The 26150-nt window shown below is 36.5% G+C and overlaps 3 protein-coding genes across 5 annotated transcripts in view; all 3 read left to right on the forward strand.

Moving 5' to 3' along the window:
* Positions 1-2792, forward strand: part of LOC109053413 (cellular retinoic acid-binding protein 2-like) — a 2848-nt gene extending 56 nt beyond the window's left edge. The window contains exons 1-4 of the mRNA XM_019070809.2: positions 1-226; positions 1386-1564; positions 1860-1976; positions 2404-2792. The exon at positions 1-226 is cut by the window's left edge and continues 56 nt beyond it. Of these exons, the coding sequence (XP_018926354.1) occupies positions 133-226; positions 1386-1564; positions 1860-1976; positions 2404-2454 (441 nt within the window). The 5' untranslated portion in view covers positions 1-132 and the 3' untranslated portion in view covers positions 2455-2792. The remainder of the gene's footprint in view (positions 227-1385; positions 1565-1859; positions 1977-2403) is intronic.
* Positions 2793-6701: 3909 nt separating this feature from the next.
* scamp3 (secretory carrier membrane protein 3) lies at positions 6702-15816 on the forward strand. The gene is made up of 10 exons (XM_042776417.1): positions 6702-6922; positions 9245-9483; positions 10433-10516; positions 10826-10933; positions 11497-11617; positions 12300-12428; positions 12929-13088; positions 13803-13904; positions 14042-14159; positions 14558-15816. Exons 2-10 carry the CDS (start codon positions 9430-9432, stop codon positions 14705-14707), a joined length of 1026 nt encoding a protein of 341 aa, XP_042632351.1. The 5' UTR covers positions 6702-6922; positions 9245-9429; the 3' UTR covers positions 14708-15816.
* Positions 15817-17736: 1920 nt separating this feature from the next.
* LOC109112346 (E3 ubiquitin-protein ligase RNF115-like) lies at positions 17737-25777 on the forward strand. 3 transcript variants are annotated; one of them, XM_042776419.1, is made up of 9 exons: positions 17737-17891; positions 18895-18953; positions 19080-19152; positions 21567-21799; positions 22982-23050; positions 23319-23391; positions 23572-23661; positions 24375-24490; positions 24956-25777. In XM_042776419.1, exons 1-9 carry the CDS (start codon positions 17808-17810, stop codon positions 25050-25052), a joined length of 894 nt encoding a protein of 297 aa, XP_042632353.1. In that variant the 5' UTR covers positions 17737-17807; the 3' UTR covers positions 25053-25777. The 3 variants fall into 3 exon arrangements, with proteins under 3 accessions (XP_042632353.1, XP_042632354.1, XP_042632352.1); XM_042776418.1 differs by having other exon boundaries at positions 17738-17891; positions 23572-23665; XM_042776420.1 differs by lacking the exon at positions 23572-23661.
* The last annotated feature ends 373 nt before the right edge of the window (positions 25778-26150 follow it).

The following is a 26150-nucleotide window of genomic DNA, read 5'->3' on the forward strand; positions in this document are numbered from 1 at the left end:
AACGCTCCGGATTGGCCGAGAACTCCGCGCACGTTCACAGGCTGATCTGAGAGAAAGAGAGACAGCTGAACACCGGCGGATGAGAGAAGAGAGGTCCAACACAACTGTCTGAAAGGAAAGATACGAAGAAACATGGAGTCAGACACGGAGCGAACGTTTCCTGACTTTTCTGGATCATGGAAAATGAAAAGTTCCGAAAATTTCGAGGAACTTTTAAAAGCTCTCGGTGAGTTTTCAAGATTCGTTATATCTAAGATAATTAAAACCTTTTTAAATGTGACCTTTGCATTCGTATTGGTTTATGATTTTTAATTAAAATTAATTACAAGTTATTTTGATATTTTGTGATGCTTAAAAAATGTCTCGGTAGTGTAACTTTCTTTAAATTGTAAAAAAAAAAATAAAAAAAATTAAAGACTCGAAAAAGGAAGTGTTTGCATAAGTAATTTAGTATATATATTTTGTATTATTACCTCTTTAAAAATAAGCAAAGTAAACAATAATGCTATTTTGTTTTACAATATATTATTATAGCAATTTTGTTATCATCTGACAAGAGAACTATAAACCAAAAGAAACCCTTGATAACTAAAACCTTTTTAAATGTGACCTTTGTATTCGTATTGGTTTATGATTTTTAAATAAAATTAATTACAAGTTATTTTGATATTTTGTGATGCTTAAATAATGTCTCGGTAGTGTTACTTTCTTTAAATTGTAAAAAAGAAAAAAGGAAGTGTTTGCATAAGTAATTTAGTATTCATATTTTGTATTATTACCTCTTTAAAAATAAATAAAGTAAGCAATAATGCTGTTTTGTTTTAAAATATATTATTATAGCAATTTTGTTATCATCTGACAAGGGAACTGTAAACCAAATAAACCCTTGCATGTCAGTCATGAATTTTATTTTATTTTTTACGATATTTTGTTCAGGTCAAATTGAAACTCATTTGACCATGAGCACAGTGAATGGAAAGCTGAAAAATGTTCTGCTTCAATTCCTCGTGGGATTGTGATTAGGCTCTCAAACCCTTATATGGGGCCCCTCAGCCAGCCGTTTGACTCCAATTATTCACTCAACGGGGAGTTCACTTAGACCAAGTACACAGTTGCCCCTAAATAGAATAAAAGCAAGAATGAATCCATTGTCTTGACTCAGTATTTAAAAGGTATAGATTTCCTTGGTGTAAACAGTAATAATGGGGTACCTGATTTTATTTGCTTAAATATGTGACCCCTGTTTAGAGTCTATACATTCCAATGCAGATTGGACATGGTTGGACAAGAAAGAACAGAAAATTGGCCATAGGAAAAATCATTTATTTCTGATTATGATAAATGGCCTTTTAATTTCTTAGCACATTTGTGTGTGTGTTCTGCAGGAGTAAATGTCTTTCTGAGGAAGATTGCAGTTGCAGCAGCTTCCAAACCAGCTGTTGAGATTACACAGCAGGGGGAAAGTCTCTCCATTCAGACCTCCACTAGTGTGCGGACCACTCATGTGTCCTTCACGGTGGGAGAGTCCTTCAACGAGACTACAGTGGATGGACGAGCATGCACAGTAATGCCACACTCAATCTCAGCACATCATATTTTTCTCTCTGTTAACTGCTACACAAAATCATATTTCGTAAGATTTACTATGAGAAAATATCAATGCATTAAATCTATTATTGTTTATATTTTCTAATACTAAACATTATATGTTAATATCTAACTTTATTTGATGGGGAAGTTCACTTTTATCTATACACACAAACACAATGATGTATGTTTTCAACAAACTTTGGGACTCTTTAAAGATATTTGAAATTAATATCTCTGCTTTTTGCCCTTTTCTAACAATTTCTCTTCAGAGTTTTCCAAAATGGGAAACAGACCGTAAAATCACTTGTGAGCAGACGCTGCAGAAGGGGGAGGGGCCTGAGACATCATGGACGCGTGAACTGACCAATGATGGCCAGATGATTCTCGTAAGTGCACCACTTATTTGAAAAATAACGTTAATATTTTCAACTGAATTATGCCACTAGCATATAATATAGATTACTTACAACCTACTGTAATGAGCATCTTAAAAGCTCAACACCTTACAATAATTGTTGTTCACTCCTCACCATGATATTTCACATTATTATAGAAGTCACACTGTTCCCATTTAGGCCACTTACAGTAAACAGGCTCCTCAGTGTCAGTGTTTTTTGTTCTTAATCGTTATTTTGAAACTTTCAGTTAGTTAAATCAGTTTTCCATGCTTGGAAATTAAAAAAAGAGCATTCTTTGAATTCAGAGAACAAGATCCAACATCTTTTGTTATGTTTAAGCCCGTCGGATAAGGATCTTAAATTGTTCAAGTAGTTGGATGGTGGTTTCTTAACATCTCTGATGTTTATCTTTCAGACCATGAGAGCCGGAGATGTTGTCTGCACCCGTGTGTATGAACGAGACTGAAGGATCCTTAAATTTCAGTTCATTTATTCCATTCCCTCTCAACAATGTCCACAATATGCTTAAATGCTAGTTTATCATTGTGCAAGCCTATTCCTTCCAAGTTTTTTATGTTTGACGTGCTAAGTTTGTGTGGCAGAGAAGGAGAGATGTTTGAAGGGTCAGAGGTAGTACTTGTATAAAGATGGTAGCGAGTTTGCATTGTTCTTTTGGTGCATTAGCTGAGAAGTATATTTATTATTGGTGTTTGTGCATTTTATGTTGCAGTTTCATGTACATGCCACAATATGGCTTATCAGTCAAAAATGTTTTTGGCAATAAACCTTTAGTTTATAAACCCCCTAAATTCTCATGACTAATTCACTGTTTTCCTCTTGTCTGGATATAGCAATGTCTTTGACGCCGACCTTGGTTGCACTTTTAAACTTATTTTCCGGTTCATTCCTTTGCTTCAAAGTGCTCTTTGTATCTGTTCTTAATTTCTGTCTCCTGATCCAACCACTTACAGTGTTTTGAACAACATTATAAATTTGTATGTCATGAGGGTATATCAGTTGTTGAATTATTTCCTGGCAAAGAGTAATGGGGGAATGAGGGAGGGGTATGGAAAGAGTGAGCAAACGTTAGACAAGAAAAATAATTTCATGTTTTTAAGGTTATATTCCCTCTGCTCCCTCTCTCATCTGTAGCTAGTTACTGCATGAGGTCAGAGAGAATGTCTGTCATTTCTCTTTCTTTTTGTCTTTCTGCAGCCAGATTCATGATCCAAACTGTTGCTTTATTCTAAATCTAGAGCACAGTAAAAGATGCAGAAAGCTGCTGATGAAAATTTGTTCATAATTAAGTTAAAACTCTTTCTTCCACTCTTCGTATCTTTCCTTTTTCTACAGACACACATTTATTTAACAGCATTCAGAGACTGCTGTTTTTTCAGTCGGCTGACGATGATGAATTTTCCAGGTTCCAGACAGCAGAGCTCACAGTGGACTTATTCAAGATTGCACACAATTTCAGTCTGCACGCTGTGTTGCGTATGTGTTTTCTACAGTTCTCAAGGGTCCTGTTAAAAGTTTTCAATCCAAGTGCAATCCATGATGTCTTAAAAAGTGTATATGTTCTGCAGTGTACTGGGGTTGCCGTTGAATTCTGGAAGAGGTTGAAAAAATCCATAAACCCTGTTTTACATCCCTGTTTAACATCAGAGGCATTTAACATTAGAGTATTTTTGTGGTTTTGCTAAAGGAAGAATCACTGCAAGAATCATTGCAACCACCTACAACCACCCAAAGCACCCTAAAAACCACCTGGCAATGCCATAGCAACCACCAAGAACACCCTAACAACCACCTATCTATGTCATAGAAACCAGAAAACACCTACCTATATCCTAGAAACCACCTAGCAACCACCCAGAACTCTGTAACAACTATCTAGCAATCTAGCATTACTGTGCATGCTCGTCCATCCACTGTAGTCTCGTTGAAGGACTCTCCCACCGTGAAGGACACATGAGTGGTCCGCACACTAGTGGAGGTCTGAATGGAGAGACTTTCCCCCTGCTGTGTAATCTTAACAGCTGGTTTGGAAGCTGCTGCAACTGCAATCTTCCTCAGAAAGACATTTACTCCTGCAGAACACACACAAATGTGCTAAGAAATTAAAAGGCCATTTATCCTAATCAGAAATAAAAGATTTTTCCTATGGCCAATTTCCTGTCCTTTCTTGTCCAGCCATGTCCAATCTGCATTGGAATGTATAGACTCTAAACAGGGGTCACATATTTCTAGCCACGCCTAGAAAGCAACTTGCAATGTCCTAGCAACTATCCATAACCTCCTAACAACCACCTAGCAAAACCTAGCAACCCTTCAGAAACTCCATAATGAATCCCCAAGCAAACACCTAGCAATGCCCTGGCAACCATCTACAAACCACCCAAAAAGCATTTAAGCAATAAATACAGTTTTATAGCTCTTTAATGTGTTGCGACAGATCGTAGTAGCACCTCAGTTCAAGAGGTACGTGAACCGGTCATCTCTTACTCTTTACTAGTTATAGCATGAAATAAACATGAATGGACATCAGAATGTATCTCTTTTCAACCGTGGAAAGACATCAATACAAACCATTTTTCAAGTAAAAGTCAACCAACTTTAATCTACTCTCCTGTCTGGTTTGTTTGTTGGAAAAAATGGCAGATTCGCTGTAATGATTGGTCAGATCGCCTGTCAATTAAACTCCTAGCAAAGGGTAAATTCCCTTACGTCCATGCAGAACTCCCTAGTAAACACTTAACAATGCCCTAGCAACCACCCGGAACACCCTCACAACCACCTAGCAACACCCTAGCACAGTGGCGGCAAGTTTTGCATAGGCATAACGTTTTCTTCAGACATTGGACATTTGCACTGCATTACCTTCTGTTTGTTCCATCTGTCTGTCTAGGCTTCTTGACTCACTTTACAATTCCAAGTGAACGCCAAAATGCCTTAAGACACGGATTCACATCCGCAGCAATGCTTGGCATGTTCACTGCGAACCTCGTTAAAAAGATTAATATTATAAGCACTCTAGGACAAGGTCATCAACTCCTCACCATGTATTTAACTCTGGCCTTGTGCGGTTTAAGCCAATTGTGATGGTATGCACTGAATAAGGCCCAGGCCCTGATTTCTCCTCTTCTTTAATTTAAACCACACCGCTGAAAAACAGGGGCAAAACCCACAAGCCCACACTTCCCACTGAAGCTCCCTCCATCCCTGCTGGTTGCCTTGGCAATTCACCAGTGTAGGGTTCATGTCAGCTCATTCCACAGGCAGTGATGTCATGGGGCCATGCATCGCTTGATTGGCTGAGGAATGTTGCGGTTTCAAAGAAAAGCAAAGGGAAGCACGGACACACCCACTTAGAGAAGAGAAAAGACGGTTTTAAAGGAAAGATGGTTTAGTGAATTAAAAGTGACAATTTTTTTTGTCCCTTTAGCATAACCTTACTCTGAACGCACAGATAAAGAACATATTTTTTCTCTATGAATGGTTCATTAAAGGTCCCATTCCTGTTTACCATCGCTCATGCTCGCTAATGTATTACATTTGAACTTCACCGTAAGCTTGATCAGAGCATAAAATAATGCAATCCAGGAGCCATGCTGTTTCAAAGTCAGTTTGTGGAGTGTTCAGTTCCCTGGTTTTCATTCAGTGTGAGTAAATTTCATCCAGCAGCAGAAAATGTATTATAAAGAAAGCTGAATGTCTGCAGTCAGAGAGGTCAAACTTTCAATAACATAAAGTGAATATCTAAGAAAATGAAATTGGACTTAGAGCAATATGAGAGAGCAGGAAGAAGGGTGATTGTGTGTTACCAGGGGAGTAGTGGTATATTTTGTGTTTTGGGGTAATCTGACTTTCTGCCCTGCTGTCACCCATGTGAACTCGCATGATTTAAGGATTGCAAGCCTTCAGCAATCTTCTCCGTGTGACAACTTGCCCCGGTGCCCCAACTATAGTTTACATAGGGAAGTTCGATTTTCGAGGCAACAGTGACGCCTAGTGGTTGAAAGATGAACAGCAACAGCGTGAGATAATGAATTTTATGTCAATTTACGTGAATATGTCATTAAAGCATTATATATTTTAAAATGATTCAAGCATTATTCAACAGAGTTTTAAGTGTAATATGTTATATCTCTATTTCTTTTAATTCTTCCAACAGAAATGGTCTTTCATTATCATAAGCAGAACAATGTAATATTGCACGTTCTACTGTTTCTGGTAATCCACACAGACTACAGTTCCCAGACTCGTGCTTATTCATTTTATATAGTGAAAATTTTAAAGCAGTATGGCCAATGCGAAGTCTGCCCCCCTTGCTTCACTCCTCAGATATACGCTTTCTAGCAAAAAATAAGTAAATAAATTATCCTTCACCATGTGATATAATAGCGTTTTCTCATTGGCTCTTCCGCGTCATGTGTCGCAACTAGTTCCTTAAAGTGTCAGTTCTGCGGGGTTGCCATGTCCTCTAACTAATAAGCAATTTGGGGCTTTTGTTTCGCTTGTAAATTAAAGACAATTTTATTTATATTTGAAATGTTAACTATTTTATTTATATTCATGTAAATGGGAATGATTTTCAAAAATACATAATTTAGCAGGATCGCTTGTTTTAATGTTTTATTTATCTATTTATTTTATTAAGTTAATTGCGCCGTACGGGAAATCTGGCAACTCCCGTGTCATGTGACACGAACCCATTTCCTGTGCTCTAGCGCTACACAACAACGCCGTCAGACTTGGTATTGAGACAAAATCGTGTCGCTCGTCGAATCTAACAAAGGAAAATAAATAATTAAAAACATACCAAAGAGGAAGACCACGCACCACTGTAGAATAAGGACGAGTTTTGCTATTGATTTGAACCGGACACTTGACGTCTCGTTGTAATGTTGTCTGGTTAGCTAGTTAGTGTTAGCGTGTGTGACTACGTTTTATTTTATAATTGGGTTGTTTTTTACTTCGTTATCTGCTTCTCTTGCTCTTTAAATGAAATTAAACGGACTGCATGTGGTTCACGTTGCTGTGTATTCACCGGATCACAAAAACTGTTCAACAAGGTAGGTTAATTACGTTTCAGCTTCGAACGAAGATAAGCAAATGTTGAATATAATTGTTCGTTTGTGCACAAAATGTTATTGTTTGCTGTTTTAAATGTTTACTCAACGATTACAGCCACTGATGCCAGAAGCAGCCTATCGTTAGAATACGCTACAAGTAAATTGGCCAGCAGCTGTTAAAATATTTTCTCATATTCCTCCTCTGTTTTGCTATTAAAAGTATGTCATTTGATAAGTATGTCGTTTGAAGTTGTGTAGCATATGGTGGCACAAACTTGCTCACTGTATTGTAAGACTGTAAGGTGAGAAATGAAAAACGATATAAAGACTCTTAGTATGTAGTAACAACTATTTAACTTTTTTTTTCTCCTTAAAAAAGGTGTCACATGGGAAGTGCATGACAGCCTACAGTTCATGTGGAGAAGCTGTTTGTTTGTAATTAATATATCTGTTACAAATCAGCAGAGTTTGATAACTTGCACTTCTGCCTGTTATTTTTTTCCTAGCTTACAGAAGCTCTTCTAATGGGGGAGACTTATATTTTTTGTCAGTTATATATGAGTCCACTATTGCACACATACATAAAGACATGCGTAAACGTTCTCAGAATTAACTTTAGCTTTTTTATCTGATGCAGGGGATGGTGGATGTGTACTTTATCAGTGTAATAGTTAAACAAATCATATGCAAAAATAAAAAAAACTTGTATAGCCTACTATTTGATACAATGTTTGTATTATTTAACCAGTTTTAAAGTTTTACTATATTTTGCTGAAATCCACACTTTTTGAAATCAAGATAATCAGAGGTAATCAAACCAAGCACAACCTAATTTAAAACATTTTTTCATGGATAAAGGGTTTTCAAAAAAAGATCATGTTGGTGGATATTCAACTAATATTAAAAACATGTGGGTCATTCTTGAATGCTTATTCTGCAGTGGTATAAACAATATGATCCCATTGATTTGGCATGTTTCTTCTCCCAACATTTAGACTGATTTCATTGAGTTTGTTCATGGTGTATAAATTTCTGTTTGCCATTTCTTGTTCATATAGGAATTTACTTTAATAATGTATTTAATAATTTACTTACAACAGAAATCATATAACATGTGCTTGCTTATGTTGATCAGTAGGCCTATCCCTGAACACATATACAAGTTGTTACATCCTTGAGTAGCTTTCACCTGTTTTTTTTTTTTTTTTTTTTTTTTTGTTCAAAACATTTTTTTTTTTTTTTTTTTTTATACAGGTGTGTAGTAAATGTCATTTATGTAATGCCTTCACCAATCGGTTAATAAAACTTTTAACACCCAATCAGTTGAAGTCTTTATTCAGCAAAAGCAATCTACTTTTATCTTTGAAATGAAAATATACAAATTACTGTTTTGATTTAGCCATTTTCTATTAAACTACAAAACATTTTAATTGTTATAAGTTTGTAGAAAATAAGCAAAAAATTGTTAAAGTACTGCAAGGTTGTGGATTTTAAAACTTGACCAATTGAGTCAAAATGATTTTCAAGTGCACCACAATGCAGTATATGAATTAAATACAAAAATAAAGTGTATAAAGACATTTGTTCATTTTTGTTTAAACTATATAGTGCATTTTATCTACTAAATGTATATTTTTTTTAGACAAATAAATAAATAAATACAGAATTAAGAATGTTTATATTCCAGTTCATGTGTGCATTAAAAAAAAAACATTCATCTTTCGCTTTGTTATTAAAAACATTTTTCTGAATGATTGAGCAAACGATTAGGAATGACACAGAATAATCATCATACATTTTATTATGGCACAACAGATACATTTTGGAACAGTTATTAAACGACACATTTTAAGGACTCTTATTTATGTAAAATAAGAATATTATAAAAATGCTTAATTGTTGTAGGCTTATTTGGAGCATAGCCTACCTCAGGTAAATCATTACGACAATCACAATCTTTAAATTATTTTGCATATTAACAATAGTAATAAAAACAACAATACACTAAGCATAATGTCATTCTACGCTAAAACATACTTTTTTGAAAATCGTTTATGTTTCAGTGACAACGTACTAATATTTTCAGAGTCGCTTTAACGCGAAACCAGGAAACTCATGAATATTCATGTAAGCTCCGCCCAGCGTCACCGAAAAATCTCAGACACCGAATATTTCAGAACACCGTCGCGGTTTGATTTGTTTGTTTTTAGTTGACTTCTTATAATCTGGTATTTACTAAACTGAATTGACTTCTGCTTGTAGCTGTCCTCTACACAACACTGTTCTGGTGTTTAGCTGGTCATCGCGGTTGAGTTGAACCTCTTTTTACATCTTGGCAAGATTAAATCTGCCAAACCAGTACCAAAATGTCTAAATACACCACTTTTGCTGATGCAGCTGAGGATCACAATCCATTTCAGGTAATATGCCGTTACAAGTTTTGTAATATTGTGAACTGCTTGTGTTGTTGTCTTTTGTGGCCTAATGTGTGCAGTCCTGGTGATGCTGTCATAAGACTACACAGTCATCAAAGGTCAGAGCAGTCATATTCATTTACATGATTGTGTTCTTGTATGAAGTCTGTGTCCATGACATTCTGGTCTGAATTTGAGCTGCTAGTTGTTGATGACTTGCTGCTGTAAGTATAGCTAAATGAAATAATCAACTAATTAATGAAATTAAATATTTCAAGGAAAGTTATTATTGTAATGAAACGGCATGCGTATATAGAGTATCAGTCAAAAGTTTGGACACCCCTTGTTATTGTTTATTGTTACTATTTTCCACATTTTAAAATATTAGTTAAGTCATCAACAATGTTAAACTGTAATATTATGTATATAGTGTCTAAATTAGGCTTAAAATATTATTTTATTATATTTCTATCATGAAGTTAAGATTTTTTTTTTACAGAAAAGTAAAAAATAAATAAATCACAAAGGTGTAGGAATTATATAGTGGCCAGATGAGGGGAAAATATGTTTGTACATAGGTGCAGTTTATATTTGGCTTTAAATCTAAATGTAAGTGTATAATGCCTTTAGGTCAGAAGGTTTTTAAGATCACGAGAACATAAATTCACCCATGTGTGTCTTAACCTTTGAGTGGCACTCTATTATTTTATGTTATTGCTGGTTAGTAACTAGCAGTTTATCAGAAGAATTTAATGTCTTATTGTGTTTTGAAGGTTGGTCCCCCTATAGCAGATGACGTTAATGCCACAGAAACAATGATATTAGTGCAAGATTACAAGTTTAAAGTGCCAGTTCTTGAAAATGTTACATTTTTGTGGTGTCAGCCCAGATATTTAATTATTGTCTTCCACCTGCTATAAATGAACTGAAAGGTTTGTTTTTCTTGTGTTTGCAGGATCCTTCAGTGATTCAGCACAGTAGCAACACTGGCTATGCCACGCTGGACCTCTACAACCCATTCGACAACAACACAACAGCGGTAAATATATACGTCCTGACCATTGTCAGTGTTGATCAGGCTGTGTTTACAAAGCCTTTAATTATTAATACATCACATGATGGGAATACAATGGATTATAAACAGTTCCATGTCGACTTCAGTTACCTCTGCTCTGCAAGAGAACATTCTTATCAGATCCTTTTATCATTATGTCATGTTATGTTTTTAAAGACGTCAGTTAATTTGTTGTGTTATATCAGTCCTGCATCATATGATGGCTTATTTTTGCTTAATTAGATTTTTATTAAGCTGATATTAATTGATTTGCTTGTTGTTTTGGGTAATGAACCTCCACCTACCTATGAAGCCACATCTCCTGCCGCACCTCCAGCCCAAACGCCTCCCAGCAGCACCACACCAACTGAGCCCAAGAATTATGGATCCTATGGAACACAGGTGCTGTTTAGAACTAATTGAGCCATATTTGTTCACACAGGGCCATAACACTGGATTTACTATAACTGTTGCTTCTGGTAGTTTATTGTTAAGATTTTTACTGGAACAGCAACAGCACACAGCTGCCCCTTCTTCAAGCCAGTGTATGCTACTTATTCAAGTCATAAAGCAATATTTTAATACCGTTCTGTTAGATCTGTTACCCATGATGTAATTCTAGAGTGGTTATTGAGCAGTAAAGCTGTTTTAAATGTATATAGAAAACACTTATTTGACATTGGATTATTACTGTTTTAACTGTATTTTTGATCAAATAAATGCAACCACACATTTTGAAGGATAGCGTGTTTTCCACTAATTAATAAACTAAAAATTCATACTGCTGTGGAATAGTAAGCACAGTATACAGCTGAATTACAGCTAAAAATTTTCTCCCCGTTGAGCAAACAGTTGACCATAAATCTCATCTATTTAATACTGTGCAAAAATGCTTATTAATGTAGTGACAGAAAACATGCATTTTATAATTGTTAACTGCCTCTCGCTCTCTCTCTCTGTTGCAGTCTGCAGTAAATGCCACCACAGCAGATCTGTTGAGGAAGCAGGAGGAACTAGAAAGAAAAGCAAAAGAGCTGGAGAGAAGAGAGAGAGAGCTGAATGCACATGCGCTTGGGTCTGGAGCCAGTGAGTGAAGGCTTGGGAAAAAATATCTTGATTTGCGTTTTAGCCAGGGGAATTAAATGTAAACAAAACATCTTGTACAGTGATAGTTGATAGTCTTGTCTTCAGTTTTGACCTGAGAACCATCCACAACATCCTAACATTGTCTCTGTGGGAGTTTCACGTGCAAAAACCACTCAAAAAAGGTACTTATCTAGATGCATTATTGGAAGAGTTTTGATTAAAAGTATTTCAGTACTCCCAGCTCCATTTGCACATTTTAATCAACATTTGGGTATACAATTTCACACAATTCTACACATTTTCAACACAGAAAATGGCACAAGCAATCAGTGTGGGTTTTTTTTTTAACAATGAAAGGCTTCAATTCAATCAAGATTTGCAGAACATAAAAAACATAACACATTTAAACTTTTATGTAAAAGAAGTGACATAAAACAAGTGTATTTTAAGAAATGAAGTGATTATTTAGATGGATTCAGGGTTACAGTGAAGGTGCAGAGTTGAATGAGTCCTGAATGATAGAGGAGGGGACAAAGAAACAGCTCGGTTAAAAAGATGACAGTGATGAATGGATGGTATTTTCAAAGGAGTATGATTTAGACCTTGGCGGTAATGAACAAGACATTAATGGAGTGTGATTGATGAATGGGGATGTGAATCTCTTTCTGTCCTTCTCCCTCAGCTCGTCAGAATAATTGGCCCCCATTGCCCTCCTTCTTCCCAGTGGGACCGTGTTTCTATCAGGACATTAATGTGGAGATTAGCCAAAGTTTCCAGCGCACTGTCACCACCATGTACTACTACTGGATGTGTACGTTTGCTCGGTTTAGTACGTCTTTTGCAGTGTGTGGATGGGTCTGGTTTGTATCTGTCCTCCATCATTTTCAGTAAATACTTTAATTATGAATTATCATGCATGCTTTCATCAGTTAAACTGAAATTGTTAGTCTCCTCCGTAGTGATTGACCAATATAGTGACCAGACTGATTAATCAACCGTTATTTAGCCATTTTGAGCAGAGAATCTCAAAAGCCTTGTCAACGGACAAGAAGTCAAAAGGGTTTAGAAAGACATAATGGTGAATAAATTATGACAGAATTTTCTTTTTTGGTTGAACTTTTGCTTTAGTTTTAGCAATTTTGTGTATCACTAAATTGTGTTATGTATCACATCAGCAGTTGCTCCCTAGTGTAGGCCTATTGGTCAACCACTACTTCAGTATGTTATGTGGCTTGCTAGTCTGCAGTTTACCTTTATACTTATCTTTTTTCTCTCTATTTACCCACTTCTCTCATCTTTTTTTCCTTGTAGTCACAGCATGCACTTTGCTCTTTAATCTCATCTCCTGTTTGGCTATGTTCTGTGCGGACCCCATCAATGGAGTTGGTTTTGGTCTTGCCATACTCTGGTTTCTCCTCTTCACCCCCTGCTCCTTTGTTTGTTGGTACAGGCCTGTGTACAAAGCCTTCAGGTACGTACCACTGTGGTCTCTCTCTGAGGGTGGGGCACCTTTTTTTTTTTTTTTTTTTTTAGCTGTAGCAAACACGTTTCAGCAATACTCATGTATTAACTCTACCCAAATCCCCCAAAAATGAAAATTTGATGAAAAGTGACTCTCCTTCAGACCATCCAAGATGTAGATGAGTTTTGTTTTTTCATCAGAACAGATTTGGAGAAATTTAGCATTGGCTCACCAGTGAATGGGTGCCGTCAGAATGAGAGTCCAAACAGCTGATCGCAATAATCTACAACTAACCCACACCACTCCAGTCCATCAGTTAATACCAGAGGATCTATTGGTGATCAAGTGATGCTAAATTTCTCCAAATCTGTTGGTGAAACTAACTCAACTGCATCTTGGATGGTCTGAGGGTGAGCACATTTTAAACAATTTTTTTTTTTATGTTTGTGTGAACTATTCATTTAAGGGCATTAAGTGTCATTATTTCTGCTTGTTACTGAATAAACTCATAACTTAGTATTAAACTTTGGCATAAGTCTTGTTCTGCAGATACGAGTAATTCATGAAATTATGCAGATTTCAGACAGTTTTTTCCTGCTCGACGACAAAACGAGTGGGAAATAAACATGAAAATGTATAATAGTTTGTTATACCATTGTGTTTGAATTCATATGTCAGCCAGATGTTTCCAACTGGTCATTGTGCGCTTTTGTTTCTCAACAGGAGTGACAGTTCCTTCAACTTCTTTGCATTTTTCTTTGTCTTCTTCGCCCAACTGGTGCTTTATGTTATCATGACTATTGGTATCCCTGGCTGGGGCTTCAGGTGAGCGTGACAAAACATTTGTACAGATTTGGTTATCAACCTGTTGATTGTCATTTAGTGTCATTCCATTCTTACTAATTTGGTCACTGGCTTGTTACTTGTTAAATTTCTCTCTTTCTCTTCCATTTGTGTCTCAGTGGGTGGATCGTGAGTTTAGCCGCTCTTAGCAAGAGCAAGGCGGTGGGTGGGATCATGATGATAAATGCTGCGCTCTTCACCGCTCAGGCGGCCTTGGGAGTGGTGTTGCTCAAGAGGGTAAATCACAACACCAATAACAACATCCATTGACAGTCAAATTAGGGATATAATCTTAATTATAAATTGAAAACCATACAAAATGTTTATCTTTATATGTTGGGAATAGTGATTTGTGGGTCACATCTGTGTGGCTGTTTATGGACGTTGCAGTTAAAACATGACATTCATCATGCTCTTTAGTACTTTTTATTTTGAAATAATGCATGAAATATGATCTTTTAAATGCAGACTCTTTTCAGAGTCTTTTTTAATCCAATAAGTGCAGCCCTAGAGAGAATAATAGACTTTAAAAATCCATCCCCAAACTTTTGAACAATAACATATGTAGAATTTTAATTCATAGTAGTTGATTCATTGTATTGATCTGATGAATGATGATTTTTTTTCCCCATCAGGTTCATTCTATGTACAGGCAGACGGGAGCGAGCTTTGAGAAGGCCCAGGCTGAGTTTGCTACCGGTGTGCTTTCCAATCAGGCAGTGCGCCAGGCAGCCACCAATGCCACTGTTTCTGCCGCACAGGGCGCCTTCACTGCACCCCGGTAGAGAGACATGTATGAAAGAAAAAAAAAAGTGTTGAAGAACGTGTTTGCTTACACAGTCTAAAGACAAAGTGACTTCTTCTAGCACTCCTAGACATGGCCAAGTTGGAAACCAACGCACTTACCCTAGACCCGTCTTGTATGCATGTCAAGATACAGTAACTCAGTAGTAAAACACCATTGGATTTCTGTTTGTATTTGTTGGTCTTGCTGAGCATTAGGCCATTAGTTCGGACGTGCAAAAAGGATCTAGGTGTTGGTTGATTTCAAGTTATGGGTTATATATGCTGTCTGTGAGGATCTATGATCAACTAACGCAATAGTCTTTCAGTTTATCATGCTAGAAAAAGTCACTGTAATGTATTAAGAACATAAAATACCTAATACCCCAGTATTTGGCTTACAATTCTTGTCTCTCTTACATTTCTAAAGCCTGTAAGTGTAAGCTACAGCAGCCTTGCAGATTCAACAAAGACGTGTCACATTCTGCCTTTGCTTTCCCTTGACTTCCTTCTTTGTGTAAATAGCTGTACATGGCAAGGAAAGGGATCGTTTCATTGCTCTAGAATGGAGGTTACTACTTAGAACCCGTGAAGTTTAACTTGCCAAAAGTTTTTCTTAAGTGAAAGAGAGAAGTCCCATATTATATTTTAGAGATTCATCATTCAGGTTTTTAGTCTGTTGGTGGATGGATTTGTTCCTTTGAGCGTTATTTATGAAAAAGCATGTTTTGATGCAGCTTTAACTACTGTATGTACCTCTTTGCAGTTATACACGACTAATGTTTTATCTTCACGAGTTGAGGCAGGTGATTTGTGCTTTGGAATACATAATCATACTTCACACCTTGATATAAAACTCAAAATTTCTTATCCAAATGAAAACAACAAGATTAGTGCAGTTATCAGTGGCCAACCTATTTGTGTTGCATTTGTGATTTGTAACTTTTTTGTTGTTGTTGTTGTAATTTCAATCTAACGTTTTGTCTAACACTATAGTATATACCTAAATGAAAGTATTATTTGCTTGTTTTACTGTTATTGTATTGCTGCTGTATGTTCTTGTTACTGTCACTGTTATTTGTTTTATTAAAGTTCATGAATATGCATCTTATACTTTGCCTTTGCACTTACTATATATTAAACCAATAAATGTTTAGTATAGCCTATAATACAGGTCCTTCTCAAAAAATTAGCATATTGTGAAAAAGTTCATTATTTTCCATAATGTAATGATAAAAATTAAACTTTCATATATTTTAGATTCATTGCACACCAACTGAAATATTTCAGGTCTTTTATTGTTTTAATACTGATGATTTTGGCATACAGCTCATGAAAACCCAAAATTCCGATCTCAAAAAATTAGCATATTTCATCCGACCAATAAAAGAAAAGTGTTTTTAATACAAAAAAAGTCAACCTTCAAATAATTATGTTCAGTTATGCACTCAATACTTGGTCGGGAATCCTTTTGCAGAAATGACTGCTTCAATGCGGCGTGGCATGGAGGCAATCAGCCTGTGGCACTGCTGAGGTGTTATGGAGGCCCAGGATGCTTCGATAGCAGCCTTAAGCTCATCCAGAGTGTTGGGTCTTGCGTCTCTCAACTTTCTCTTCACAATATCCCACAGATTCTCTATGGGGTTCAGGTCAGGAGAGTTGGCAGGCCAATTGAGCACAGTAATACCATGGTCAGTAAACCATTTACCAGTGGTTTTGGCACTGTGAGCAGGTGCCAGGTCGTGCTGAAAAACGAAATCTTCATCTCCATAAAGCTTTTCAGCAGATGGAAGCATGAAGTGCTCCAAAATCTTCTGATAGCTAGCTGCATTGACCCTGCCCTTGATAAAACACAGTGGACCAACACCAGCAGCTGACATGGCACCCCAGACCATCACTGACTGTGGGTACTTGACACTGGACTTCAGGCATTTTGGCATTCCTTCTCCCCAGTCTTCCTCCAGACTCTGGGCACCTTGATTTCCGAATGACATGCAAAATTTGCTTTCATCCGAAAAAAGTACTTTGGACCACTGAGCAACAGTCCAGTGCTGCTTCTCTGTAGCCCAGGTCAGGCGCTTCTGCGCTGTTTCTGGTTCAAAAGCACACGCCTGTGCACGGTGGCTCTGGATGTTTCTACTCCAGACTCAGTCCACTGCTTCCGCAGGTCCCCCAAGGTCTGGAATCGGTCCTTCTCCACAATCTTCCTCAGGGTCCGGTCACCTCTTCTCGTTGTGCAGCGTTTTTTGCCACACTTTTTCCTTCCCACAGACTTCCCACTGAGGTGCCTTGATACAGCACTCTGGGAACAGCCTATTCGTTCAGAAATTTCTTTCTGTGTCTTACCCTCTCGCTTGAGGGTGTCAATGATGGCCTTCTGGACAGCAGTCAGGTCGGCAGTCTTACCCATGATTGCGGTTTTGAGTAATGAACCAGGCTGGGAGTTTTTAAAAGCCTCAGGAATCTTTTGCAGGTGTTTAGAGTTAATTAGTTGATTCAGATGATTAGGTTAATAGCTCGTTTAGAGAACCTTTTCCTGATATGCTAATTTTTTGAGATAGGAATTTTGGGTTTTCATGAGCTGTATGCCAAAATCATCAGTATTAAAACAATAAAAGACCTGAAATATTTCAGTTGGTGTGCAATGAATCAAATAAAATCATCAGTATTAAAACAATAACAGACATTATGGAAAATAATGAACTTTTTCACAATATGCTAATTTTTTGAGAAGGACCTGTATATGTTTAGTATTTTATTTATTTATATTTATATATATATATATATATATATATATATATATATATATATATATATATATATATATATATATATATATATATAATTTTTATTTTTTCTTTTGTTATACAAGTATCTTAAAATCTTAATGAATAGTAAGGCTTTGCTATGAAACAGTAGAGGACATTTTACTTGGTATTTCCTCACGACCTGTATGAAAATACTTATTTTTTTAGTTTTACTTTCTCTCAAGAAATTATTATAAACAGAACTATGATTTAAATGTTCGAAATGACGCGTCTCCTTGACAACCGACGCTCCTTTCCGAGCGCGACGGGTAACGTCATAGTTCAGTGAGTGAAGATGGCGGAGGCCGCTGCTGCTGCTGCTCCACGACAGCGGTTCTTCTGTCACTGCTGCAGAAGTGAAATCGACCCCAAGCTGCCTGTAAGTACACAGAAACACTTCAGTAACGAGCGTTCGTGCGTTCTGGGTGCTTACCCTGCGATACGCTTCAACGCAACTCAAGTTGTCCTTCTTACAGTTATAACTTAAAGTACTGCGTATATTTCTTATACATGTAGTGTTTGTATGAGTTGACGCGCATTGGTATAGAACTATGGGAATGTGGTTCACGAAACTAAACGTTTTAAGGAGTGTGCGATGAGTGTCATGGTTGCGAGGAATTAAGTAACCAAGTTTGGGAGTTACACTGATGCCAAATTTAGCACAGCCTCGACCGTCTGCAACCCTGGTCAAGAAGAAACACATGCATGCGGGACATTGATTGGCAGGTGTGCACGTCCTGGACAGGTTGACACAAAGGCGCATGTAATATAATAATAATAATACAAAATATATATGAATTTAATCCTCCAACCTAAAATACTCTTACCATGGTTTTTTTTGTAATGTCTATTTGGTAAACATGTAAGTCACGTGGCATACAGTCACACAAGGGTTAAACTATATTCTCAGGACAGATATTTTTAGATAAATGTCAGGTCGGTGCAGGTTGTCACGTGTTTTAAAGCAATACGATTATATGTGATTTTATTGTTTAAATTTAGCTGAAAGCCTTTAAAAGGCAATTTAATGGAAGGTTACATTGTGAAAGCTTGCGTCAAATAGAGTGTTGTCACAAAAAGTTAACATGTTAAAAGATTTTTCTTTTTTTCGTTGACAATAACTCAATAGCATTTTGCAGTCAAGATAGTAAAATAAATATACAAACCTTGAAAATTATTTACTGCAGTTAAACTAGTGACAACTGTGACAACTATCCCTGCTATCTTATTTATATATCATCTTTTTTTCTTTTTTTTTTAAATAAGCTATTTTTATTTTTAGCTTTTTATAAGCTTTTTTTTTTTTGCAAACTATAAAACATTACAGATAAACATTTTTTTTAACATCTGATGTACCTAATAATGTACATGTGTTTGAACAGGAATATGTTTGTCCCAGATGTGACTCTGGTTTCATTGAAGAGGTGTCAGAGAACTCAAGGTGAGTTTTGCTTTTATGTCAGTAACTAATGATTGAAACTGTAATATTTTTCTTTACTGTAATTCCATAGATCTCTGTTTACTCAACTTGGTTGTCATTTACATAGAGTAATACATGCTTCATTAGTTTTCTTCAGAGTCGTGATGGTGCTGGTGCTGCCGCTGTAGGCGGTGATGACATGGCCTCACAGTTTGCAGAGGTATAATACTTTTTTCCCCCCACTGTCTTCCAATAACTGATTATTTGAGCATCATATATCATTAACTAAAACTATTAAAAACATTTTTGAAATGAAATGAAAATATAACTATCGGATGAAAAACAATCACATCAACTAAACAAAAATTAGAAATGTTGCCTTGCCAAAGCAATAAAATCAGTTAATTAATTAATAAAAAGTGGAAATTTATAAAAAAGCAAAAACTATAACTAAAATAAATAAAATCTAAATAGTAATATTTAATAAAGGTAAATTAATAAAAATGACAAAAGCACATAACAGAATTACTGAAAAAATTCACCCTCAAGTCATCCTAGGTGTATATGACTTACTTCTTTCAGACGAATCCAGTCGGAGTTATATTAAAGGGGTGGTTCAGTGTTTTTTTTTCTAGGCTTGATCATCTTTATGGGGTGAAGTCTAACATGTGTTAATGCTTTGTTTTTTAAAAAACGCATTATTTTTCACATAATTTACCTTTATTCCACACCGCTCTGTCCCTTCTCTCGGAAACGCCCTGATCATTTCCTTATTTTATGAAGTCCCTCCCTCAGAAATAGGCGATGGGCTCTGATTGGTTAGCTAGCCCAGTGTGTTGTGATTGGCTTAACCGCCTGTAGCGGATGTCTAAACGTGACGCCCCTCACCTCAGCAGCATGTGCTCCGGTTGTATTGTAAACAACAGTGTCGTTAAAGGGATACTCCACCCCAAAATGAAAATTTTGTCATTAATCACTTACCCCCATGTCGTTCCAAACCCTTAAAAGCTTTGTTCGTCCTCGGAACATAATTTAAGATATTTTGGATGAAAACCGGGAGGCCTGTGACTGTCCCATAGACTGCCAAGTAAATAACAGTGTCAAGGTATATAAAAGGTATAAAAGTCATCGTCAGAATACTCCATCTGCCATCAGATGTGCAATCTGGGTTATATGAAGCGACGGGAAACATATTGTTAGCGAAGAAATCAAACAGTCTCCTCTGTGTCTCTCCATATCACTGTATGCTGCGTATGCTCTTCTGTATCATCCGCGCCACAAGGATGCGCTGTTTTCTTTCAAATCAAAACTAAATACACATAGAAGCATCACATCCTGGTGGTGCGGATGATACAGAAGAGCATACGCAGCATAAGGCTTTTAATGGTAGGCCTATGTTTTTGGTTTGTTGTTGTCTCATACTTTTAGATACGCTGTTATTTGTAAATGCTACTGCTTATGTTAGCTTTTAATATACGGTTTTATCCTGATTAAAGCTTTAATACATTACAGCAACTGCACACGTGTCCATGTTTAAAGCTTCTCATAGCTATGTGAAAATAAGTGTATAATTGTTCATTTTCATTTCACAGTTCATTTTTGGAGCTGAGCTGAATGAGAGAGAGAGAGAGAGAGAGAGAGAGAGAGAGAGAGAGAGAGAGAGAGAGAGATGCAGAGCAGGGGGACGTGTGGAACAGTATTAAATACCGCTGCTTTAGAACATTGATTTTGAAGCTTGTGAATCCATTAAAATCATTAGAAAACAGAATCATTAGAAAACAGATTCATGTATAAACAGATTTTTATGTGAACCTCTAGTTTTCTCTTCCTCTTCTCTAAAGCAGCGCAGCATGGCCTCACCCCCTTTGCTGCCTTTACCCGAGGGCAGGGTTTGTCTGGGTTTGTGATGTCACGAACCCGGGAAATAACTCGTTGTAATCCCTACAGTACCAGCCGTTTTTGTAGGCATTAAACTGCCAGAATTTTAAAAGACGATATCTCCGTTTGCATTGAACTTTCAGCTTTGTAACTTTGCAGATGTTGTTTATGCTCAAACAGCAACATTACACACTAACTAACTTTAAAAAAGTGAAATCGCAATCAACCACCCCTTGAAAAATTGTCTTTGATCTTTTAAGCTGTTTAATGGCACTCAGCGGATGTTGCATTGCTTCAGTCCATAAGCAAAAAGTGCCCATCCATAATAAAAAGTTTCTCTCACCCCGGAACTGCTTCCGGGGGCGCAAGCTACATTAAATTGATTATTACGTTTTAAATGTGGTTATTTTTCTTACAAAAACGCATCAATTTGCTACAGGAGGACTTTGTTCATCTGCCGGAGCCGTGTGAGACACTTTTTTTTTTTAAAGGATGGGCACTTTTTATTTCACTTCTTTTGGACTGAAGTAATGCAACACCCCCTGAGTGCCATAAAACCGCTTTAAAGATCAAAGACTATTTTTAATACAACTATGACTGGATTCGTCTGAAAGAAGAAAGTCATATACACCTAGGATGACTTGAGGGTGAGTAATTTATGGGCTAATTTTCATTTTTGGGTGAATTAACCCTTTAAGGGGGGTCAGTCATGGTTTTGTTTCTCTATGAGCCTTTTGTCTTTTCCTTTGCCATTAGCTGTGGCAGCTGCTTTTCATGGAACATTCAGCCCTTCTCTCCGACCCCACTGTCACAGACGCGCTCCGCAGCCGCTCAGGGGTCGAAGCAGCAGTTGGTGATCCTGCCCCTGGGACAGCGGGACCCGTAGCGTCTGTGGAGACTTTGTCAGACTGCACAGAGCCTGTGCTCCCCCCTCAACAAAACAGCCAGCAGAGAAACTCTAGACTGGATCAGGGACAGGCTGTGGAGGGGTGTGTAATGCCACTTGTTACAGCTGCTGTCTACTAGGAGTTCTAAAAGACAGAATATATGACAATCTTTATTTAAAGTTTTACATTCAGTTTTAACATGGTTTATTCATAAATGTATATTTTTTTTCTTTCACTGAGAGTATCTGTTGACAGCTTACAGTTGTGACACTCATAATATATTCATTATATCCATGTTTCTTTTACTTTGCACTGGAATTTGACTTGACTAATTTAAATTATTTTTAATAATAATAAAATTCAAGTCAAGTCAATCAAATAACCAGAAAAAAAAAACATTTTAAATCAGTCTTGGCTATTTTAAGCACCTTGAAAATATAATGGGAAAGGCGACAAAAAAATCCTCAAAATTGGTTTAAAAAAAAAAAATATGTGTCAGTCAGGGCATCCACACATTTGGACTAATGAATTGTCAAACATTTTAAAAATAATTCTTCATTACTGATTGAGTATTTTAACATTTTATAGACTATTTCCATTTGTCACATACTAATTCCAGGAATTGTTCAAAAAATACCCTTACGCATGCAAATGCTTCTAATAAAGCAAAAAATTTTGGGATTTGTATGCGTCCTCTTGAGGAAGACCACCTCTTGTCTCTTAAGCAACAGCTATTAGTTAGTAACATTTACCTAGTCATTTATCTGGTCCAAAAGATAGATCATAGTTTCCACAAAACATATTAAGCAGCAAAACTGTTTTTGACATTGATAATAAGAAGAAATAGATGATGTGACCCTGAAGGATCATGTGACTGAAGACTGGAGTAATGATGCTGCAAATTCAGCTTTACCATTACAAGAAAAAATAAAATTTTAAAATGCATGAAAATAGAAAACGGTTATTTTAAACTGTAATGATATTTCACAATATTACTGTTTTTACTGGATTAAATAAACAAAGCCTTAAAAATATTTCCAAAATGTTTTCAAAAACATCAAAATCTTACAGACCCCAAACATTTGAACAGTGGTGTCTGTGGGTGTGTGTGTATATATATATAATTTGTCAGGTTTGGTCTGATCAGTGTGGCCATTGGTCAGTGCTTGTTTTGGCTGATTGAACATGTTGAATCTGTGTTTGTCTTGTCTTAGAACGTATGGGAAATGACGTACTATACTCACTCTGTCTGCATAAAAACTCTGTTTTTGTTTCTTTAATTAAGATTGTCCAGCAGTTCCTGTCTGGTCTGTTTTCCAATTCTGACAGTGCAGGTTCCCAAACCTCCTCATGGTATGTTTTGTGGTTTACCATGATTCTGTGAAGTATAATATGTGTCTGAAATAACATTCATGCAACAGATTTTAAATTTGGCTGGGCTTAAAACATTAAGCACAATAAGGGACAATATTTGTATCCACCCATCACCTCCGCTGTTTGACAGGAATGTTTTTCCTGGACCAACAAAAGATATTCGGTGTCATACAAATTCACTTATTTGTATATGTCAAGACATTATCTACAGATCCATCCAATGATTTATCAATAACCTATTCCTCAGGTCTGGCATGCTGCACTCTAACCCTGGAGATTATGCTTGGGGACAGGGAGGTTTAGATGTGGTCATCACACAGGTGAGTCACACTGTCATCTGATGATATGACTCATGTCCTCAGCCTTTTTGCATTTGGCCTCATGGCACTTAAATTTGTCCCCAGGCTGGAGTCAAGCACATTATAGATTTTTCTTGTGAAAATTAAACCATTAGAAATATCCTGCTCATCAGCTGTTGCAGATTTAGTTTTTTCTTCCAGTTGCTTGGTCAGTCTGAAAATACCGGCCCCCCTCCTGCCGGGAAGGAGATGATCTCATCTCTCCCCATCGTTAGCATCTCATCAGAACAGGCTGGTAAATTCCCATAATCCTCTGAGTCACCATGCGCACTTTATTTTAGGTGCTATAAAGCAAAACAGGGCTGCTCACATATATCTGGTCGCCTCCAGAAAGCATTTTATTTGCTTTTCCTGACAGACTATTGTATTGAGTATGATCAATTCAAGAGGGTGAACTGGAAAGTGTTAAAACATGATGAATATGTATAATTCTGACAGCAGTGGATTTTATATAAACCATATTTATAGCAAATATTTCCCAAGACTCACATTCTTCCCCTCATGTTATTTATTGCTGAGCTGCAAATCTGTTTGTTCATTCAGCTGCAAGTTTTTTAAAGCGATAGTCACCCAAAAACTAAAAAGAAAATTACTGAACTAATGTGGTTCCAAACCTGTATGGCTTTATTTGTTCTGTGGAACATAAATGAAGAAAATCTAAAGGATGTTGGTAACCAAGCAGTTTCAGTTTCCAATGACTTCCATTATACGAAAATACAATGGAAGCCAATGGGAGCCAAAATATCTTCTTTTGTGTTCGGCAGAAGAAAGGAAGTCTTTTGAGTTTGCAACGACATGAGATTGAGTAAATGACGAAAGAATTTTCATTTTCGGATGAACTATCCCTTTGATTTTCAACTTTCCATTTCACAGTAGATAGCACATGGCAGTCTTCTCTCTCTCCATGTTTCTTGTGCATATATTTTTCTACGTCTCTCTAACAGCATGCCGGCTGGAATGCCCTGTGTGTAGAGAGGAGTACTCTGAAGGGGAATCTGCCCGACAGCTGCCCTGTCTGCACTACTTTCACAGCAACTGTATCGTGCCCTGGCTACAACTGGTATGAGCCTCTATAAATGACCTTAGTGCTGGATCATTTGTCATCAGACCCATGTTTATTAACAAAAATAAAACCCTCAGGAATTTCCAGAGGGTTTTTAAAATGTCAGTTTTCGATTTATGAGCACACTAAACTTTGTGGTTACCCTTACTTGAACAGACTTCTCTCTATAAGTCATACCGCAAACATTAACTTTTGAGGTGGCAGGTTTGAAATGTGCTCAGATGTACATGATATTTGAAAATTATGTCACGTACAACTAAATTATGTGCTAAAATAACCTACACTAGTATTCAGAAGTTTGAGGTTGGTAAGATTTTTTAATGTTTTTGAAAGAAGTCTCTTGAACTCACCAAGGCTGCATTTATTTGATCAAAAATACAGTAAAAGCAGTAATACTGTGAAAAATTATTACAATTTAAAAGAACTGTTTTCTCCTCATTTTGTGCTGTTTTTTGTTAATAGCACGACACCTGCCCTATCTGCCGGAAAAGTCTGGATGGTGAAGATTGGGGTTTCCAGCCACAGACAGCACCTTCAGGGGCAATTCCATCACCGATGAATGTAGAGGAACGTAGCACCTCTGAGACTCTTTAGCCTCCTTTTAATACCTCACAATGAAGTGAGCGCACAGTTCACTTTCCCTTACCTGTCAACAGATGACATCTGCTCTGCACATGCCTTCATAGAAACGTAAAGATTTAGATACCTGCTCAAGTTTTGCACTGTTAAACGTTTCATCTGTTGTTCTGTTCATGTTTTGGGTTGATAGTTTGACATTGCTTTGTGTTGCTATTTTGAAGATTTGTGGGTTTTTGTGGATGGATAGAAAAAGAATCGTATTTATTGTATTCACAAGTTTTAAAGATGTTTTAGCACTATCCTTGATGATCCTCTTGGTGCTTTTGTCTTAATTCTCAGGGTTCCTCGACTGCTCCATATTTTGATATTGAGACACAGTCCCACTTATAAGAGTTCACTTCACAATATGGCCTTTGAACATTTTGAGTGTCATTTGGAAGTTTATACCACACTATCACAAAGGTAAAGGTAAAATGTTTACAAGAGAAAGAGAGAAAACAACGTTACAATAAATAACTAGAAAAACTTAACTTTACATATAAGCCAACCTGCTACATATTGCACTCTCAAATAAATAACAGGCTATTTTTGTTTTTTGGCATCAGAGTGTATGAACTATATGGGATTTTTCAACTTTTGATGCTGATATCTAGAATGCAGGGTGGTTGATGGCAATATAATGCTGATATATTTGAACTAATTCAACCTAATGATGAAAAATGAGACAAAACTGTGTAATCTAGAATCTAGATAAACATTTATTTTACATAAAATTTAATAATTTCAAAATTGCCAAATATTTTATTTAAGCTTCATGTGATCTTGAAAAAGTTACATTATGATTAACCAATCATTAATTTTTTTTTTAGAAAGAAATTAATACTTTTATTCAGCAAGGATGCATTAAATTGATCAAAAGTGACAGTAAAGAAATTTGTAATGTTACAAAAGATTTCTATTTCAAATAAATGCTGTTCTTTTTAACTTTTGCGTCTATTCATTAAAGAATCCTGAAGAAACTAATGACATTTTCCCCTAAAATAATAAGCAACACAACCTTCTTTTTTTTTAAGTGACA

Source organism: Cyprinus carpio, chromosome A19 (assembly GCF_018340385.1).
Source record: "Cyprinus carpio isolate SPL01 chromosome A19, ASM1834038v1, whole genome shotgun sequence".
NCBI classification, from domain to species: domain Eukaryota; kingdom Metazoa; phylum Chordata; class Actinopteri; order Cypriniformes; family Cyprinidae; genus Cyprinus; species Cyprinus carpio.

Excerpts from the sequence above, each read along its gene's own strand:
- scamp3 (XM_042776417.1), top strand. The coding sequence starts at position 9,430 with ATGTCTAAATACACCACTTTTGCTGATGCAGCTGAGGATCACAATCCA. Across the intron at positions 9,484-10,432 it reads AGGATCACAATCCATTTCAG|GATCCTTCAGTGATTCAGCA; the intron begins GTAATATGCCGT and ends TTGTGTTTGCAG. Across the intron at positions 12,429-12,928 it reads CATGTACTACTACTGGATGT|TCACAGCATGCACTTTGCTC; the intron begins GTACGTTTGCTC and ends TTTTCCTTGTAG.
- LOC109112346 (XM_042776418.1), top strand. The coding sequence starts at position 17,808 with ATGGCGGAGGCCGCTGCTGCTGCTGCTCCACGACAGCGGTTCTTCTGT. Across the intron at positions 23,051-23,318 it reads GGTTCCCAAACCTCCTCATG|GTCTGGCATGCTGCACTCTA; the intron begins GTATGTTTTGTG and ends CCTATTCCTCAG. Across the intron at positions 23,666-24,374 it reads CATCTCATCAGAACAGGCTG|CATGCCGGCTGGAATGCCCT; the intron begins GTAAATTCCCAT and ends TCTCTCTAACAG.